This window comes from Xenopus laevis, chromosome 6L, assembly GCF_017654675.1.
Source record: "Xenopus laevis strain J_2021 chromosome 6L, Xenopus_laevis_v10.1, whole genome shotgun sequence".
Lineage (NCBI taxonomy): Eukaryota > Metazoa > Chordata > Amphibia > Anura > Pipidae > Xenopus > Xenopus laevis.
The window spans coordinates 115,578,934-115,598,611 of NC_054381.1; the positions used below are offsets into that span (position 1 = coordinate 115,578,934).

The 19,678-nt window shown below is 38.1% G+C and overlaps 1 protein-coding gene across 2 annotated transcripts in view; it reads left to right on the top strand.

Moving 5' to 3' along the window:
• The window catches only part of mib1.L (MIB E3 ubiquitin protein ligase 1 L homeolog), a 52,138-nt gene that overhangs the window by 17,773 nt on the left and 14,687 nt on the right, over positions 1–19,678 (top strand). For both annotated transcript variants that reach the window (XM_018266459.2, NM_001092336.1), the window contains exons 10-12: positions 1,230–1,337; positions 6,309–6,506; positions 7,567–7,718. In XM_018266459.2, the coding sequence (XP_018121948.1) occupies positions 1,230–1,337; positions 6,309–6,506; positions 7,567–7,718 (458 nt within the window). The remainder of the gene's footprint in view (positions 1–1,229; positions 1,338–6,308; positions 6,507–7,566; positions 7,719–19,678) is intronic.

A 19,678-nucleotide genomic window follows, 5' to 3' on the forward strand; every position in this document is an offset into this window, starting at 1 on the left:
GTTTTTCTTTATAATGTTAAAAGAGCTAGATATGAAGAAGCAAGAGGCTGGCACACGGAGTGAATTAAACCAGGGTCCTACCCCTGGTGTGTTTATTGCGTCAAACAACGTTTCGGAGGGCATGCCCCCTTCGTCAGGTGACGAAGGGGGAACGCACTCTGAAACGTTGTTTGACGCAATAAACACACCAGGGGTAGGACCCCGGTTTAATTCGCTCCGTGTGCCAGCCTCTTGCTTCTTCACATTGGACCATTGGGAGTGCCGTTTCCCTTAGGCTTTGGGCACCAGCGGTATTCGCTTGAAGGGCCTGAGTGTGCGCGTGATTTCTCTGCAAAAGAGCTAGATATATCACAGATAAGGAAGTCAGTCATTTTACATAGCGGATTACTTATGCTAGCCATAGGCAACCCGGCCTGCAAGCCCCTCCCCGTGCATGCGTGAGCAACGGAGTGGAGGGGTGAGCGACAGAGCAGAGGGTGTCACAGCAATGGAGGGTGTCAGGGGGAAGATAGACTGAGAGGTGCAGACTAGGGGTAGGCAGAAGACAAGTTTAGAGGTAGTTGCCCAGCGCCCCCCTATTATTGCACCCTATACAGCTGCCTCTTCTACCTATCCCTTGTTCCGGCCCTGTATGCAAGTATAGTATGATAGTATTATAGTATCTCTGTACAGTACTGTGAGAAGACATGAGAAAGGCTGACCACTCCCATGGTGGCATCATGTCTATCCCCTTAGTTGCATGGCTCTAGCTTCCTGGGATTTTTTGAGGGCACTGGCATGGTGGAATTTAATGAACTTATAACATTTGTTTTGGGGGTATGATTTTTAATGCAGTTGTCTGCAAGTTCTTGTGCAAACACTTGTCAAGAATATTTTACCTGGAATGATGCATTTTCAAGTTACGGACAAGCGCTTGTTGGTAATTCCTGCTTAAATAAATGGTGCAGTGGTTTCAGGCACTTTGTTGCTGTGTATTTGAGCTGCTTGTGCCTGTGACATAACCTCCAAGAGCACATTGAAAGACAAACTGGTTTTAGGAGGAACAAACTGCAGGAACGGCAGAATCTGCAAGCAGTAGCATCTTTGCAAAACTTAAAACAACAACATAAAATATTTAGGCTTACCTGTATATTAACATTTGCCAAATACAAAATGTATTTTTTGTAATGCAGATATGTTTTATATTTGTGATAGTATTATTCATCTAAAACAAACTGGTTCATATTTAGGTAAATGGACAGTGCGCTGGACACACAGCAATGCAAGCCGCAAGCCAGAATGGACATGTAGATATCCTGAAATTGCTTCTAAAGCACAGTGTAGATGTAGAAGCGGAGGTAAGAGAGATACAGATACTATGCTTTACCCTGTTCTTGCAATCGAAAGTGGCTTTATATTTTTGGCCCTTTTTTACAGCTTTTTAATTTTTTTTATGATTTTTACACCTTTTCTACACCTCTGACACCTTTAATTCAAAAACTGTAAAGCACGTTTGTGTGAAAGCTGATCTAAACCCATAAAAAAGTTTTGAAAAAAAACAAACAGTATTTTAGTTGAAAAGAAACCGCTCTCGAATAATAATCTTTTTTTTCTTAACATTCTTTATCATAACTTGGTGTTTCCCATAGCATCAGATTGCCCATCAACAGACTGTTACAATTATTGAGTTTTATTTCAGTGTTTTTCTGTGAAAACTAGGGACAGCAATACAAACTAGTTTCCTGTAACAAATGGCTCACCATTACTTCATACGGCAGAAGATCAGTAACCTAAGTCTAGCTGAACTTAGCTGGAAAAAAAAAAAAAAAAAGAGTATAAAGTTAAACATATACATAGCAACTAAAGAAAGCATAAAAAAAAGTCCTGGCCCTTTCCCTTTTGTCACCCCCTGTCATGGACTAAAATTCAGTTTATTATGGAAGTGTTTGTATTCCCATAGTCATTACAAACATTTTTAAGTATACGTATACCTCCAAACCTCCGATTTCTGTGGGACATTTTCCATGCTGAACAGTTATCTCCGTGTCTCAGGTTAGATTCTTAATATCTTAAATAATGTGCCAGCACCAGGGATCACTTTGGGACCTGCCCCCATTTTAAAAGAATAGCTATCTGAACAAATACCCCGGCGCTTAAAGGAGAACTAAATCCATGTACCAGAAAAAGCCCCCCTTAACTACCTGGCATTGTAGTACTGTGCATTAGTAAAAAAAAAAAAAAAACATGACCCAAAAATGCAAAGCAGCACAGCAAAGCTCCAGGGCACCATCTTCAGTTTCCTTCTTCCTTGATCAAGAGAAGAGGGAAATCAATTTGAACAGTGATAAGTGTTACATTAGGGGGACTGACCATGTACAAACAGGTGTTAAAAGATATTATGCTGTGTCCCAAGATTGTGCTACACGTGGCTATTTATTTTATCTGTTTTTAAATTTTGTGAGAGATGTTTCATATCTCTATTCTGACCCTCTTCTATTCATATTCCATTCTCAGTCAAACATCTTCCAGGTAACTAGGGTAAATTGGAGCATAGCAGGCAGGAAGATACGGAATTGCTTAAAACTAAATTAATTCAGGAACCAGAAAATATAACAAATGAAGATTCGTTGCAAGTTATCTCAAAATATATTTTTGTCATAGAAAAAGTTAATTTATAGGTTATCTACTTCTTTAAAGATCTTGTTTAGGACCTTAATGATCTTTCTGCCAAGTTTGATCTCTAGTTTGATTTCTTGCTTGCTTGTGGTTCCATTATTTACTATTGATCCAATGAAGCTGAAGTTGTGTACTATTTCTCGTCCATTAAGGATTAAATTATTGATTTTTACCGTTGGGCAGTATCTTTATCATCATCACGTTGTAGTGCAAGCCAGTTTTCATGGTCCGATCAGTATCATTAGCATTGTGAATGTTGTTGACTTGGCTTTCAGTAATTTTTGTACAGGTGCCTTAATTTTCATCATGTAGTCCTCTACCTCCTCTGATGAGAAACAGAGTTTTAATGTACTTACATAATAGAAGCCTTTGTAAATTTCCTTTTGGTATGCTTTTGTCTTTGCAAGGGTGCATCTCCCGTACACAGTGGATGTTTTTTGTGCTACAACCATGCTTTGGGGTTAGGCATTTTTCTTCCATGTATGGTTTTTACCCATTTGTAGAATTTTGCTGGCATGTGCCATATAATTTATATTTCCACTAGGGATACTCCAAATCTACTATTTTGGATATGGCCGAACCCCCAAATCCTTTGCGAAAGTTTCGGCCGAATACCGAATGGAATCCTTATTTGCATATGCAATTTAGGGGTGGGAAGGGGAAAACATTTTTTACTTCCTTGTTTTGTGACAAAAGGTAGCGCAATTTCCCTCTCCTCCCCTAATTTGCATATGCAAATAAGGATTCAAAGTGCCAGCACCAGGGATCACTTTGGGACCTGCCCCCATTTTAAAAGAATAGCTAGCTGAACAATTACACTGGCGCTTAAAGGAGAACTAAATCCCTGTACCAGAAAAAACCTTTAAAAAAAATATGACCCGGAAATGCAAAGCAGCACAGCAAAGTTCCAGGGCACCATCTTACGCTGCTTCGTATTCTTTCGGGACTCAACCCCGATTTGCGCATGCACAGTTGAAGCCAATTCCTGACTTGGCCCAACTGTGCATGCTCACCCAGCTTTGTGTCTGCATGAGTCCTGAAAGAATACAAAGCAGCAAAAGATGGTGCACTGGAGCTCCGCTGCACTGCTCTGCATTTTTTAAGGGTTTTATTCTTTACTAATGCACAGTGCAGAGAGGGAGAAGGAAGGGGGGCAATGCCAGGCAGTTAAAGGAGAAGGAATAGCATTTTCCACTTGGGGGTGCCAAAAGTTAGGCACCCCCAAGTCACTACTTTTACTTACCTAACCCCCTGGGCCGATGCTCCCATCAGCAGAAAACTGCAGCAGCCTGGGGTTGTTCTTTCGAGCACTATGGAGCGATCCTCTTCCTGCTTCTTTGTGTTTTCTCGCAGCTGCACATGTGCAATAGAGCGAAAAGCCGATAACGAAAAAGCAGGTTATTTTGAGCTACTGCACATGCGTCTGCCCTGGGAAAGAAGAAGCAGGAAGAGGATTGCTCCGTCGTGCTCACTATAACAACCCCGGGCCGGTGTGGTTTTCTGCTGATAGCAGCACCGGCCCGGACGTCAGGTAAGTAAAAGTTGTCACTTGGGGGTGCCTAACAGTAGAAAATGGTATTCCTTCTCCTTTAAGGGGGGCTTTTTTTTTTGGATGGGGGGTTTATAGTTCTCCTTTAAAGGAGGAGGAAAAAAGGGGAGTGTAAAGATCAAGAGAAGAGTGAAATTAATTTGAACAGTGATGAGTGTTACATTAGGGGGACTGACAATGTACAAACGGGTGTTAAAATTGTCAGATATGCTGTGTCCCAAGATTGTGCTACACGTGGCTATTTATTTTCTGTTTTTAAATTTTGTGAGAGATGTTACATATCTTTCTATTCTGACCCTCAGTCTCAGTCCATCTTCCAGGTAACTAGGGTAAATTGGAGCATAGCAGCCAGGAAGATACGGAATTGCTTAAAACTAAATTAATTCAGGAACCAGAAAATATAACAAATGAAGGTTCGTTGCAAGTTATATCAAAATATCTTTTTGTCATAGAAAAAGTTAATTTATAGGTTATCTACTTCTTTAAAGATCTTGTTTAGGACCTTAATGATCTTTCTGCCAAGGCTGATCTGTAGTTTAATTTCTTGCTTGCTTGTGGTTCCATTATTTACTATTGATCCAATGAAGCTGAAGTTGTGTTCTATTTCTTGTCCATTAAGGATTAAGTTATTGATTTTTACCGTTGGGCAGTATCTTTATCATCATCACGTTGTAGTGCAAGCCAGTTTTCATGGTCTGATCAGTATCATTAGCATTGTGAATGTTGTTGACTGGGCTCTCAGTAATTTTTGTACAGGTACCTCTGATGAGAAACAGAGTTTTAATGTACTTACATAATAGAAGCCTTTGTAAATTTCCTTTTGGTATGCTTTTGGCTTTGCAAGGGTGCATCTCCCATACATAGTGGATGTTTTTGTGCCTACAACCATGCTTTGGGGTTAGGCATTTTTCTTCCATGTATGGTTATTACCCATTAGTAGAATTTTGCTGGCATGTGTGATCATATCATTTATATTTCCACTAGGGATGCTTCTTCTTTGTTCCAACTTTTGTATTCTAGCGGCCTATAACTATCACTATAATGTACTCTCTGTAGATCTGATCAACATTTTTTATGTATCTGTTGTTTGGGCATATACATTATCAGACAATTGTTTGGGGACTCTTCCTGAGCCTCACACTGTCGACCACAGTAACAGGTCAGTCAGACACTGTCAGAATTTTCACTCTAATTTTACTTACCTTCCACCATTGGAAAGCATTAAAATTTGCCCTGTATCCTCCAAACCGTCAGGGAGGGTGGTCTGAATGGAGTTGTAGCATGTCTTTGGAAAAATTGTGCCTTGGGTGGGACAAGTTTGTGACACCTGATTTTTAATAAATCACATTAGGTTCTCTGCATTACTAGTAGTGAAAAGTAAGCATTTAATGATTGTCTTCATTTTATTCCACCTCTGCATTTCATTTCAGTAACACCTATTAAAATGATCTTTGTTTATGCCAATTGACCATTTACAAACTTTCTTGGTTCATGCATTTCATGTTCTTGTCTCATCATTGTAAGTAGTCTTTGAAGCTTCTGACATTGGCACAACCATAACAAAAAAAGCAAGCTTTATTCTGAAGAGTTTTCAACTTTTACCCAGTAGTTACTTGAGTGTCTTCCTATTTGTCTTCAACCACCTATTAGAAGTTTTGACCTTTTGCCTAATGTGACTGAATTCTTAGTCCTTGCTGAATCCTAAATATCACCTGACTTTATATCACATGGGGGCATGGAATATTGCTACTTTGCATATGCAAATTAGAGTGAATCCAGTTTGAGAATATGTATTCGTCCGAAGCCTAAAATTCTTGATTCGGTGCATCCCCTACTTGCTAACCAATAACTGTGCAAAGTAATAATCCCTTGATGAATTAACTATACCTGTGGCTTTTTTTCTGGCTGAATTTAAAGATCTATGCATGAGCCACAAAAATGATTTTCCTTCAGGGTGGCAACTATGTTGCAACCAGCGATTGCGGTCTAAATATGTGGGCTGTCATAAATTGATTGGATCGATCACACAACTTTCCATTGCACTTACTTTGATATTAATTTCACTGCATGTGCTCTATACTGACATAAGATTGTAATTGTCTAGGATAAAGACGGAGACCGGGCAGTGCACCATGCAGCTTTTGGAGATGAAGGCACGGTTATTGAAGTGCTGCAGAGAGGAGGAGCAGATTTAAATGCACGGAACAAGCGCAGACAGACGCCTCTTCATATTGCTGTTAATAAAGGTCACTTGCAAGTTGTAAAAAAATTATTGGATTTTAGCTGTCACCCAAGTCTACAGGTATAGTAGCTATTTTAATATTTTTAGTTATTTTTCCAATTTATTGGTGTTTATTTTCATTTTGTATAATACAACTTATTAAAAGGGAACCCAAGTTAGAGGAGAATGTAAGGTGGCAATACATAAGTTAGAGGAGAATGTAAGGTGGCAATACATATGCCCATAAAAGCTTCCAGTTTAGGCTCTACAGAATTATATGTGGCCCTTACTTATGTCCGGCCAGCTGAAGCCATTCGGGCCGACTTGCGTACAATGCTTTCGGGCTGGGGGCGGACTTGGGCTGAACTTTAGCCTACGTCCACCCCTGCCCACAACCTTCTATTGCCCCACTTCCACCTCCTTGCTCGCTCTTTTATATTTTATATTGCTTGCCCTTTTGTCTAAATCATAACTCTGTGATCATACACTTTTTTTATAAGACTTCAACTCCGCAGCAATCGTGCATAGGTCTGATGGAAGGGATTTTTCAGGATTGGCATGCAGGAAATGTTTTAAGCAAATGCAAATGATTGTTTTCCATGTAAAGGTATCTTAAAAAGTTTCCAAGCTCAAATCAGCGAGAGATACCACCACTAAGGTTCTTAAAAGTGTGTTCAAGGATTAATGTGGGGGAAGTCCCATAAAACATATTGATTTGATTTGGGGGAGACAAGCTGGGAAAACAACAGCTTTCCTTTTGAGTAAAATTAAATTTTTTTTTAATAAAAATATTGCTGCTTATCATTATTTCTGTAGCAGGAGTAATACTTTTTAAACAGAGTTACGGTAATTTTCGATGTTCCACTTCAATATTGAGGAATTGTGTATGTGATATATTAGGTATGTGACCCTCCATCAGATGTGACTTCCAGTATATACAGGACACTGCCTCTAAGAAGGCCACAAGTGTAACATAGCTGAACTTGGGTGACTGGATGTACAAATGATGCTGTGTTTGTCTGGTATCTGAAATTGTTGTTGAAGTATCTCATCCTTAGCTGTGTATATGTGTTATGTTCATAAAAGACACACGTGTTCATTTAAGCCCAGTTATTAATTTTATTTCCTCTCATGCATAAAGGATTCAGAAGGTGATACTCCACTCCATGATGCTATCAGCAAAAAACGTGATGATATATTGGCTGTGCTGTTGGAGGCTGGAGCAGATGTTACCATCACAAACAACAATGGATTTAATGCTCTTCATCATGCTGCATTGCGGGGAAATCCCAGGTAAAGAATTCATTTGTTTTTTGAGGCAAAGATTGGGGCTTCCATTTTCTAAGATTTTAGTCCATGATACGATGGCTTGCTTACAGTAAGCTTATTGTCACGGCCAACAAATAGACTCGGGAGCAGGTATATAAGGCTGTTTTTAAAAAGGAAAAAAAATGGGATTGAAAAACACAAACCATCGCTACTTTAACACCACAGAATTCCAGGTTTAAAGCTTTTAGGCAGGTTTTAAAAAAACAAAACACACCTTTATAAATAGTGTGATTAGTTCCTTATAATTGAATACTTTTTTATTTTAATAAATTACACTTTTTTTGAGAGGGGTTTACTAATTTTACATAGGTTTGTAAATATGCCACAAAGAGTTGATAATGGAACAATTTACATAGTAAATTTTAAAGTGTCACCTAGACATAAAAAGCTGTATAATAAAAGTCCATTTCAAATTAAACATGAAATCCAAATTCTTTTTTTTTTATTAAAGCATTCATAGCTGTTGTAAACGCATTTAAAAATCTCAGCTGTCAATCAAATGTCTGCCCCTCGGAGCAGGCAATTACTTTCACTTTCCATTCAGCACTTACTAGATGTCACTGCTCTCCCCACATTCCCCCCCTCTCTTTACTACTTAATTGTGTAACAGTGCATGTGGAGGGACATCGGGTCCCCCATTCTGGTGCACAAACAAGATTTTGGGATGATGCAAGGCTTGCCTTAATAACAGTGTCCATAAAATGCTATAATTATGAATTTCCAGACTGAAGGAAACAAGATTAAAAAAATTTATATAGTGTAATTAAAGTTTATTTAGCTTGACTAATGTGATAAATGAGTATTTGTAATAGTTTTTTCGGGTGACAGGTCCCCTTTAAGGTAATCAAAAATAGTATGTGTGTAAGTGAGATCAAGTAATGGATTCCTGGCATGGAATCTTGTTGTGGAAGCCTCCATTCTGTGCCAATAAGTATATTACACATGCACTTTCATTGCTTTGTACTTTGATGTATTACTTTCCTCTATGTTTGAAGAATGGATTTTCTTTAACTTCTCATATAGCTAGTATTTAAAGGACACTTGTTTCTATAGACAACTTCTAGCACCAGGGATATATATGTGGAATGCTGTTTACTTAATTGGTTGCATATTGTTTGAGGAAATACTCATTGATTTAAGGCTGGGAGTTTGTGAGCCAATGGTGTAAAAGAAAGCAAGTGTTTTTGGTAGTTTTCAGTATGGCTACTTTTCAGCTTTTGTGGTTGCTGTTATGAGTTTAGTCTTGCTGTGCTAGTGGTCTTTGCTATTCCATTATTTTCTGGAATATATGGCACTCCGTGATATCACATTCTTGCTGATATTACCTTGACTGCAGGATTTGCCACCTGGATGTGCAAACGATAGCCCTGAGAATGTGAAACAGTACTTTGCAGTCAATGGGCCCCCTATCATTTGTTTGGTCTAGACTCTAGACCCAAGGAGGTAAGGCAGGTTTATAATGGTAGTTCAGCTTGACTGGACTGCAGCCTCTAGTTGGCTCTTCACTTTACAGTGTTCATTGTGAGGGGCTTATCCACCTGACTGAATGTATTCATTATTATGCTTTATATATGTGTTATGCAGCACTTTAGAGACTGCACATCATTCACATTATCCCCTGCCCCAGTGGAGCTTACAATCTAAGGTCCTTATCACATCCACGCACACTTAAAGTGGGCACCTTTTGTTGTTAAAAACCTTGACATAGCTAGAATTACAGTGGGGTCAGAATTACAATTACATTTGATAATTGTAAGTAGACCCCACCAGCTTCTATACAGATGTTAGTAACAAATTCTTTAAGCAGTCTCACCTGGAGATTTATTGCTGCTACTTGTAACTAACAAAAATAAAATGTCAGATTATTTTGGGAAAAAATATTGCTTGTCACCCTATATTCAATGAAACATTTTAGTGCCATCTACAAAGTGGTGGCTCAAATCTACATATGACAATCCTCTTATACCAGTAATCTCTTACAGAAGCCATTGGTTTAATTGTGTTGTTTTGTGCAAATGTAAATATGGTTTGTTAAAATAAATCCACATATACAAATTACTGCCACTAAGGACTTGTATTAAGGCACACTAAGATTATCCGTTATCTGTAAATCCGTTATCCAGAAAGCTCTGAATTACGGGAAGGCCATCTTCAATAGACTGCATTTTATCCAAATAATCCAAATGCTTAAAAATGATTTCCTTTTTCTGTGTAATAATAAAACCAATACCTTGTACTTGATCCAAACTAAAATATAATTATTGGCAGCAAAACCAGCCTATTGGGTTTATTTAATGTTTGCATGATTTTCTAGTAGATTTAAGGTATGAAGATCCAAATTACAGAAAGATCTGTTATCCGGAAAACCACAGGTCCCGAGCATTCTGGATAACAGGTCTCATACCTGTATTTTTATGGCTCCTTTGCATTATAAGTAATGTAACCAGGTAAGACATTGGAAATAAGACATAAGCTGCAAATCTCAAGGAGTATAAAGGAGAATTACATTTTCTGTGCTTACTGTATATAGGTATATTCTATATTTATTGGCGGTCTGTAGTATTACAATTTGAATGTGTTCCTTTGGCATTCTGTCATATACGTTGTATAGGGTTTGGAAGCTTTAAAACTTCAGTGAATACATTTAATAAGATGCAGAAGAGACAGACTTGTGCGCAACTGTAATCTTTATTATGGTTTCATGTGCACAACTAGAATGAAAGACTATTGAGTATCACACAATGAACATGTCGTTGAGGGCAAAGGAGGGTTTCTTTACTTTTAACCAGAGAAGACGTGGACAGACCACAAATGATGCTCCATGCTGTTTGTTTTATTTAGCAACAAGACATTTTGCTGCGTTATTGCCGAGAGCTGCCAGGTTCCCCGTGGATATGTAGTCCTCAATGCAATCCTACAGCTGGTTGAAGGGGACCAAATCCATTGAAGAGGTGATTTGGTTCCATTTTACCAGCTTTAGCAAAGCATTGCAGCGCAATAAGAATAGTTAAAAGAAATACAGAGGTCACAATGCATTGGTGATGACAGAATGTCGCTTCTATTAATGCCCCCGGTACCTTTTAAGTTGTGCAGTATAAATGCAGCAGTTTTCTGAACCTAAAATTGACAGAAATTCCAGTTTGTATCCCACAAGTACATATTATGCCTATACAGAACAAGGAAAAATGTGCAACAAGGAAAAATGTGTGAACCTTAATTAAAAACCTGGGATAGTGTTCCAAATGGAATTGCTTAAATTGAAGGCCTTGCAGAAAAAAAAGGAATATTAGCAGCCAAGCATTGTTTTCTGTTAGTGATTTTTATTGCACAGAAAGTCTCATGTATAAAATACACTATAAGCGTTTAACATTATCTGTGTAGTAATGTTTCCCCAGAAATTGCTAAACTACAATTCCCAGCATTCTCTAGCCTGTCGTTGCTATTTTGCTGCTTTAAAATAGTCGTGTCTGTAAACCAATGCTTATGTTAAGAGGTTAGCATCACTTCAAACTTGTTTTAAGTGGGCTGCCGTCTATTACTTAAAAGCATTTGTTTATGAATTATGGAACTGCTTGCATTCTTAGCTTAAACATGTTGGTTAAGTTAGAATTATGTGTATATATATATATATATATATATATATATATATATATATATATATATATATATATATATATATATATATATATATATATATATATATTTCTTTTTTTACAATGCGCATGCCCTTTTAGAAACACAGCAGGTGCTACGCCTCCTTGACTTTAGCAATAAAGGCAGCCATAAAACCAGTTTCTATTTATACCGGTTATATGTGAACTGTTCTACAGATCCAGCTGCTCAAGTGTGCTCTTGGATGGCAATTCACTTTCATGCATTTGCCATATCAGGGCAAGAAAAGGCCATGGAAAAATAGCAGTGCAGCATTTGATAATGTCAGCATCTGTTCCACATGTCAATCAAGAGCTGGTAATGTTGGAGTTACACCAGTGTCAGCACATGCTCGGACTTCACACTGTGCTGCTTTTAAATGGAACAGCTGATCCGTGTGATGGATTTGACATTTTAAGAGGCCCTGGTAAATCAGAACACAGGGTCTCGGATATATGTGTGTGTATTTATTAAGTGCAACTGAAGGTGACTGCGGTTTTTAATGTGGTGCCAGCTTAACTATGCAAACAAATCCTAATGTTTAGGTATCATAATGCACAATTTGCAACTGAAAACAGAACACAACCAAGTGCAAGAACACAACAGGAGAAGCTCCAAATGTAACCAGAAGTAACTTACTATTGCAAAAAAAACAAACAAACAAAAAAACAAACAAAAATATAAAGAATAATGGCTTATAAAGTTGCAGTACTGAAATAGAGCTAGTTGTGCAGGTAGAATCTCAGCAGTGCTTATGTTGCTTTACAGTGCTCATGCTTAGAGCAGAATTAGGAATTTGAAAAGTGTGCAATTCTCCCCCCTTTTATGGGAAAGTAGAATTTGTTTGACTCTTAAGTTGAAAGACATAATTCATTGTCAGATGTACCCATCTGCATTTCATCAAAGCTACATAATGTCCATTTATAGTTTGGGTTGTCTGAATACAAATGTTTGCTGCACTTATCTGCATGAAGCCTGCTGGCCAAGTCATTTAAGCAATCATTTAGCACGCCATGCTTGTCTGCAATTTTTCTGAAGTATTTTATTTGAAATATCTAGTCTCATAATTAAGCTTTGACAACTGTTGATGGCTGGGTAGCACTAGTGTGTCTACTATTATAGACCACTATGGCACCTTCTTTACTTATAAGAACATCATTTATTTTTTTTTTTCCAATTTATATTTTGCTATACAATACCTGGTCAAGTGAAAAGGAATCTCTGGAAAATACTTGCATACATTTATAAAAGTAGACAACACCTTAAATTAGTCCACTAACATCCCAACAACAAAGATCTGCCATAGTAGCAGGAGTTTTGCTGCATCAAGACTTCCCATTTAATCAATGTGACACAGAAGCACTTCTTCAGTAACCTTTCAGCCCACTTTAAAGAAGTCGCCTTATAAAAGTTCATTAAAGGAAAAGTAAAAAAACAAACACATATTCATATAAGAGGCATTAGATTTAATTAATCTTGCTTCCCAAAGCCAGATACTGAGTAAGCAGGAGACAGACTGAACAAAAAGGAACAAACCCCCAAAGTAGCCCAAAAAAACTTATTGCACATGGATGCAACGCTTGACTTTTTTCCTCCGAAGAATGTGCTTTGGCCGGTGTTCAGTACCTGATAAAAATACATACTTCTTTACATTCCATAGCATTGTATGTTCATATGGGTACATAAAGAAGTATGTACTCTAGGCAGGTAGACATAAGGCTGATGATGAAGCTGCGAAGAGAGCCTATAATTTAATCACTGAATAAAAAAAACAACAACTAATGGCTGTTCTCTAGTAGAGGCCTGCAACACATAAAATGTGAGGTTTTATTCGTGTACAGCTGCTCGAATTCCATTGTGGACCATTAGTCATTTGGAAGTACTTACTCAGTACATAATCCATCACTTAGAACTTACATTTATTGGAATAAAAAGAAGAGCGAAAACAAAAAGAAAATTCGAATCACCCATTGCAGTAGACTAAAATAGGTACCTTTATAATAATTATAACAAACCGAGCAAACGTATTTATTCCCTTAGTAATGAATCGGTAATTAAAATCCATGCTGCCTTGTGGCCAAAAATGTAGTGTTTACAAGCAGGCCAGAACATCACATGCACATCTAAAAGCAGCTCATTGAAGCCTCTGCATTTTGGCGTATTCGTTAGTTAGCCCTGCGACATACCTTAACCTGCACCCGTGGAAATGCCGGCAGTTTTTCCTCCATCGTTCCCCTGACATCAGATGGCTGCAAGTGAATATTTTGTCATGCTCACCTACTCCCCGACTTTCCTTTACGTGATCTCAGCCATGATGAAATGACCAGAGAGATGTCTATGCTGCTGGTGAGCTTTTTACTTCATCTGCATTTCCTAAAATGAGTGCATTGGAGATAGAGAGAAGCAATCGTTTCCAGGAGACTTTTACAGTTCAGAGAACTATTAGTAAGCAATCCACAAAAAAAGGGAAAGATGAGCCAAAGTAAAATTCCTGCAGCGCCTGACAGTGCTAGTGCATGCAGCTGATAGGGAGCAAATCAGAGAGTAGCTGGTGGTATAGCACAGTAATACTAGGAAAAACAGCATTGCAGCATTACTATTACAGCATGCAAAGTGTGCATTGATATAGTTAGCAAAGTGCACCCCCCGCTCTTATGCTCTCTCCCTACTGGCTGCTTACGCTTAGACTTAAATTCCGTTTATTAACACACTATTTATTAAGGACTGGTGTCAATTTCAACGTCCAATATGACAAAAATCCATGCAGGGCTGTAATGTCCTTGTTAACCTTTTAACTGCTGCAGAGGACGGACCTTTGCAGTGTTAAACTATTTAAAAATGGACAGCTAATATCTAATAGATAACATGTTTTTGCAGGCAGACAAGATATACATTTGTATATATATATATATATATATATATATATATATATATATATATATATATATATATATATATATATATATATATATATATACGATACGTGTGTATGTTATCTGTATACACATCAGTTTACACAGCTTAGGGCAGTACTAGGACTAGCAGAGATGACCTGCTAAATACAAATACACTTACCTGTTAATTCCACTAGGTTTGTGGCAAAAAAAAAAAAAGTTGAAATTGCTGAGCATGTTGGTTTAAATTTCCAAGAATGATTTCATTCTCAGTGTGCTCTCCCAATTCCTTAACCCCAAACTTGAAACTTAGTTGTGTGTTGGGGTGCAGAGAAACTGTGGGCTGCAATTGCAGTTTCCTCTTGCTGAACGCATGTATTTTCAGTGTTCTCTTCGTGTGATGTTCCCTCAGTGAATCGCAGAGGCAGCAGTGCAAATCTACGTCCCCTTTGTCAGAGGTCAGTTAGCGAGGTCAGGACTTCACTTGCTCCCTATAGAGACCAGCCATATCCCCCTGCTCAAAGGCCACCAGCTAAAGCGTTAGAGCTTTATAGGCAGCTAAGCATTTGAAACATGCAATCCCAGGCAAACGGTCCCTCTTGTGCCTCTCTCTTCCCTGACCATATTTAGTCAACCATTGCAAAAAATAGTCTCTCAGCTGTCGATTGTCGATCCAAGAACACTGGGAGCTCCTATCCTGCTCTCTGCTCATTGATTGTTCATCCTGCCGAGCCCCAACACTGCCTTGCCATTTGTTCGGCTATTTTTAGCACTGCCAAATAAAGAGGTCTCTCATGTTTCCACTTAGATTACCCCTATTTTCACTGAGCGTGCGCTGTGGGCTCTTTCAGCCTGCTGCAACTGTCTGTCACTATAGTTAGAAACGCTGCAGAGTCGTCTGAGGCTGAGAAAATATGTAGTGGAAACGCAAGGGATATTTGTTTCAAATTGTGTAACATGACTTCTTCATCTGAGCAAACAGACAAGTGCTTTGAATAATAATAATGCTTTCTAGCTGCAGCTTTTTTTTTACTCACGGCCACGGGTTTGCACTTTTGGATAAATCACAGGAATTTCCTCTTGTCCCAAGTACGTACGTCGGGCATATGCTTTGTGGCCCGGCAGCTGTTCCTTTAAGTGGAAGCCTTTGCATTTTATTTAGCCATTAAGTAATCATTCACTGACACTTCTTATGCAGCCCTGTCTTAGGTTAGAGTTAACAATAAAGCCTTTTTACTAGCAATTGTATTTGAAGGGCTTGTAAGAATTAAATATCATTTTTATCATTTCATCATCTTAAAGAACCCATTCGTCCTTCTTCTCTAGTAATTATTCTTATCCTTGGGAGATCCTTTCTGCTTCTCTTCTAGCATAACCCATAGCAAGTAGTCAGGCCATCTGATATATAGTGCAGACATGTTACGCAGTGCTTTACATTCACATCCGTGCTGCCCTTGTGGAGCTTACACTGAGGCCCATAACATGCACAAACACAAATGCAGGTCCATTTATCATGAGCCAATGAATATAACCTTGCTTCTGGAGTGTGGTATGCAGCCCAAGTACCCAGAGAATATGAAAACCCCCCAGCAGGTTTTTTTTCCGGATTCCAATGCAGAACATAATTGTTTCATTTATATAGTGCCAACAAATGACACGTTTAATGGAGATTGCTTATAATTCACATCAGTCTGAAGCCTCACACTTGGGGCAAGGACATATCTAGCAGATTCTTCCTTTCCTCCTCAGGCGTTTTGTATAGAGGAGGAGGAAAGCGCATCTGCTTTCATGCCCACACCCCTATAGGTCCATTTACAGGCCCAGCATCGGCCCATGTGAAGCTACACATAAAGGATATTGGTGCAAAAACCATAATGTGCGCATTTCCATTTGAATATCCACGCCGTGTAGCTCCACGCAGGCCAATACCAAATCTGTCAATGGTGATATATGGATTGTGCGCAGGAAAGCAAGGGAAACAGACTTTGCCCTCTGTTTTTGGTTGCAGGGGTCAGGGACCCTGACAACAGATAACATTTTCATTTGCAGCCTGGAATGAGGCAATATAAGAAGGCTCATCAGTTGAAAACCATAGAAAAATTACCTATTGAATTTCTCCCGTAGGTAAAAGATTGACTTAGTGGACATTTGGCTTGAAGGTATTTTACAGCTATAATTCAATAACTGTAACGATATTACCTGTTTTACATTTCCCCCCAGTTGCCGTTCATACTGGGCCCATATTATATACTTCTTTACATCCCCCAGAACCACTGTTTAATCAGCTCCATCGTTACAGCATTAGTGTGTTTATATAGAAGGATTATGATGGGGGGACACTAATTTAGTTAAGCTCGACACAAAAACAAAAAGCCACATCTCAACACCAAATCTTGTATTTGGTGCATTTTGCATATACGGTGATGTGAAACATTATCTGCCACCTTCCTAATGTCCTTTATTATTGCCTACGTGTTACACGGATATATTGTTTAAAAATTTTTTTTTATATTAGACAACCCAACACAAGGGAATCATCTCCAGAATATAAATATAAATATTGTCTTACCTTATATTTATAACTTCTACTAACATCAGAAATGTTACAAAATTTGTCAATGTTTGTATATACAAAGATTCTTATTTGAGTTATATTAGCTCATTATTTATTTTTTTTTTACAATAGTTTCCCTTAAAAGGAAAATCAGTATCCAAAAACCCACATGGCCAATATGGAAAAAATAACTCTCCCTTTAAACATATTAACTGGTGCCACTTATAGCAGCAACAATGACAAGTAACCATTTGCTATAATTTGGCATCGTTGTAGCATTCTAGTCCACTTGTTTTCTGCAGTACTGCTGTCATTCTGCCCCAAGCATTTCTAGTGCGTTCAATTTAGGCCAATACAGGTATGGACCTATTATCCAGAATGCTCGGGATCTGGGGTTTTCCAGATAACAGATCTTTCTGTAATTTGGATCTTCACACCTTAAGTCTACTAGAAAATCATGTAAACATTAAATAAATCCAATAGGCTGATTTTTGCTTCCAATAAGGATTAATTATATCTTAGTTTGGATCAAGTACAAGATACTGTTTTGTCATAACAGAAAAAAGGGAATCATTTTTAATAATTTCAATTATTTAATTATTATGGGGTCTATGAGAGGGGCCTTTCTGTAATTTGGAGCTTTTTGGATAACGGGTTTCCGGATAACTGATCCCATACCTGTGCAAAACTTCAAATGAATTTTCACCTGCTCTTCAGTTTTGGCAGCCTGAAATAGACAGTTTTCTAATTCTATCCTTTGTGTTGGCCCATAAACCTTAATATTTGATGGTCCCTTTACTGTGCCTTATTTAGAACCCCAAGTTTTTCATCTTGTGAACACCATGAAACAGATCACTATGGGGGCCAGCGAGGGAGCATTGTTATTCTGCACAGTGTAGCGCCTCTCTCCTGTTTCCTGTTGCTAAAATTAAACATGTTTCATAAATTTCATTGAAATCTCAGTGGCCCAATCTTCAGTTGCTTATAATAGCCACGAAATGCGTCAAGTGTAGCTTGTATGTGCACTTCATGACTTTTTAACAGCGATGAAATAAAGAAATAATTTTAATTGTCCTGCTGTTGCTCTGTTTAATGAGATTTTCGTATGTTGACTAAGCTTTCTTGGGGCAGATGCACGTACAGCAAGTGAGCAAGGCTACGGATTGTGAGTGCTCCCTTCGTCGCAAAGCCCAATTAATATGAGAATGGTAGAATGCCTGTTTAGATTAACCAGGCAATAACAATCAGCGGTAACCGACATAAATTTACATCAATACGGGATTTGTTTCAGGACTCGTTATTGAGTGTATAGTTTAAAATGTGCATTTTAATTGGATTCTATCCTTTTCTCTCTGTTCATTTGGGTGGTGGGAGGACACTGCAAAGGAGACGGCGTATCTATAAATAGGAGGGTAAGGCAGCACCTCGTTTTCACGTCACTTGTTCATTTGCAGGCCGTGGCAGGCACTTACTAGTCAAGTCCAGGACATCTGTCATTTTCTATAATTGCGTGCTTTGTGATTGTTACTATCTACAGCCAGTTTGTCTCATAGGAGGCAGTGGATATATAGTTACAAGCCAGTGCTGAGTGTTGCAGCCTTGTGTTATTTACTAAGTGTGGGGAGGCATATTTCAGAAATACTCACTTTTATTTTCTTTAAAGGTCAGCATCAAAGTATAGAAGAACAGATGTCATTAAAAAATTCCAGTTGTGCTATATTAATACTGTTTATTAATAATAACTAGTAATAATTAGCATTCTGGTAAGAGTGAGTGGTTGCTAAAATATTAAGGGAATATCTCGGCATCCCACAGTGGCCTAAGCTTTTGGTTGGTAGTTGAATTAGAGTTTTGTTTGCTGCACTTATTCCTTGAAATTAGTATAATAATAGTTTGTTTCTTATTTAAATAACCATGATGAATATAGGTCCTGTAGTAAATACTCACATTCTCAGATACCATGCTGATGTCAGACATCACTTCTAAATGCATGTATTCTAAGCAACTTTTCCATTGGTTTCCATTATCTATTTTGTATAGTTTTATAATTACTTGCCTTTTTTCTTATGACTTTCCAGCTTTCAAATGGGCATTGCTGACCCCATCTAAGAAGAAAATGCTCTAAAAATTTGTTATTGATAATTTGTTTTGCTCATCTTTCTATTAAGGTCCTCTCCTATTCATATTCCAGTCTCTTATCATGGTTGCTAGGGTTAATTGGACCCTAGCTACCAGATTGTTTATGATGCAAATTGAAGAGCTGCTGAAAAAAAGCTAAATAACAAAAAAAAAAAACACATAATAAAAAATGAAAACCAATTGCAAATTTTCAGAATATCACTCTCTACATCATACTAAATGTTAACTCAAAGGTGAACAACCCCTTTAAGATGTGAAAATAAAAACATTTGGGGAGCAACACAAAAATGAAAAAAGTCCCAGGGGATGCCAAATAAGGGCTGTGATTGGTTATTTGAAAGCCCCTATGTTGATTTGCAGCCTACAGGAGTCTCTGGTTTTTTTTACAACCAAATCTTGTCTCCAAGCCAGAAATTCAAAAATAATCACCTGCTTTGAGGCCACTGGGAGCAACATCTGAGGGGTCTGAGCGCAACATGTTGTTCACGAGCTACTGGTTGGGGACCACTGATATAGAGCGTGATTCTGAGACAATTTGCAATTGGTTCTCATTTTGTTTTATTTGTGGTTTTTGAGTTATTTAGCTTTTTATACAACAGCTCTCCAGTTTGCAATCTGGTTGCTAGCCTGGAATATGAAACGGATAGGGTTTGAATAGAAAGATAAATAATAAAAAGTAGCACTAA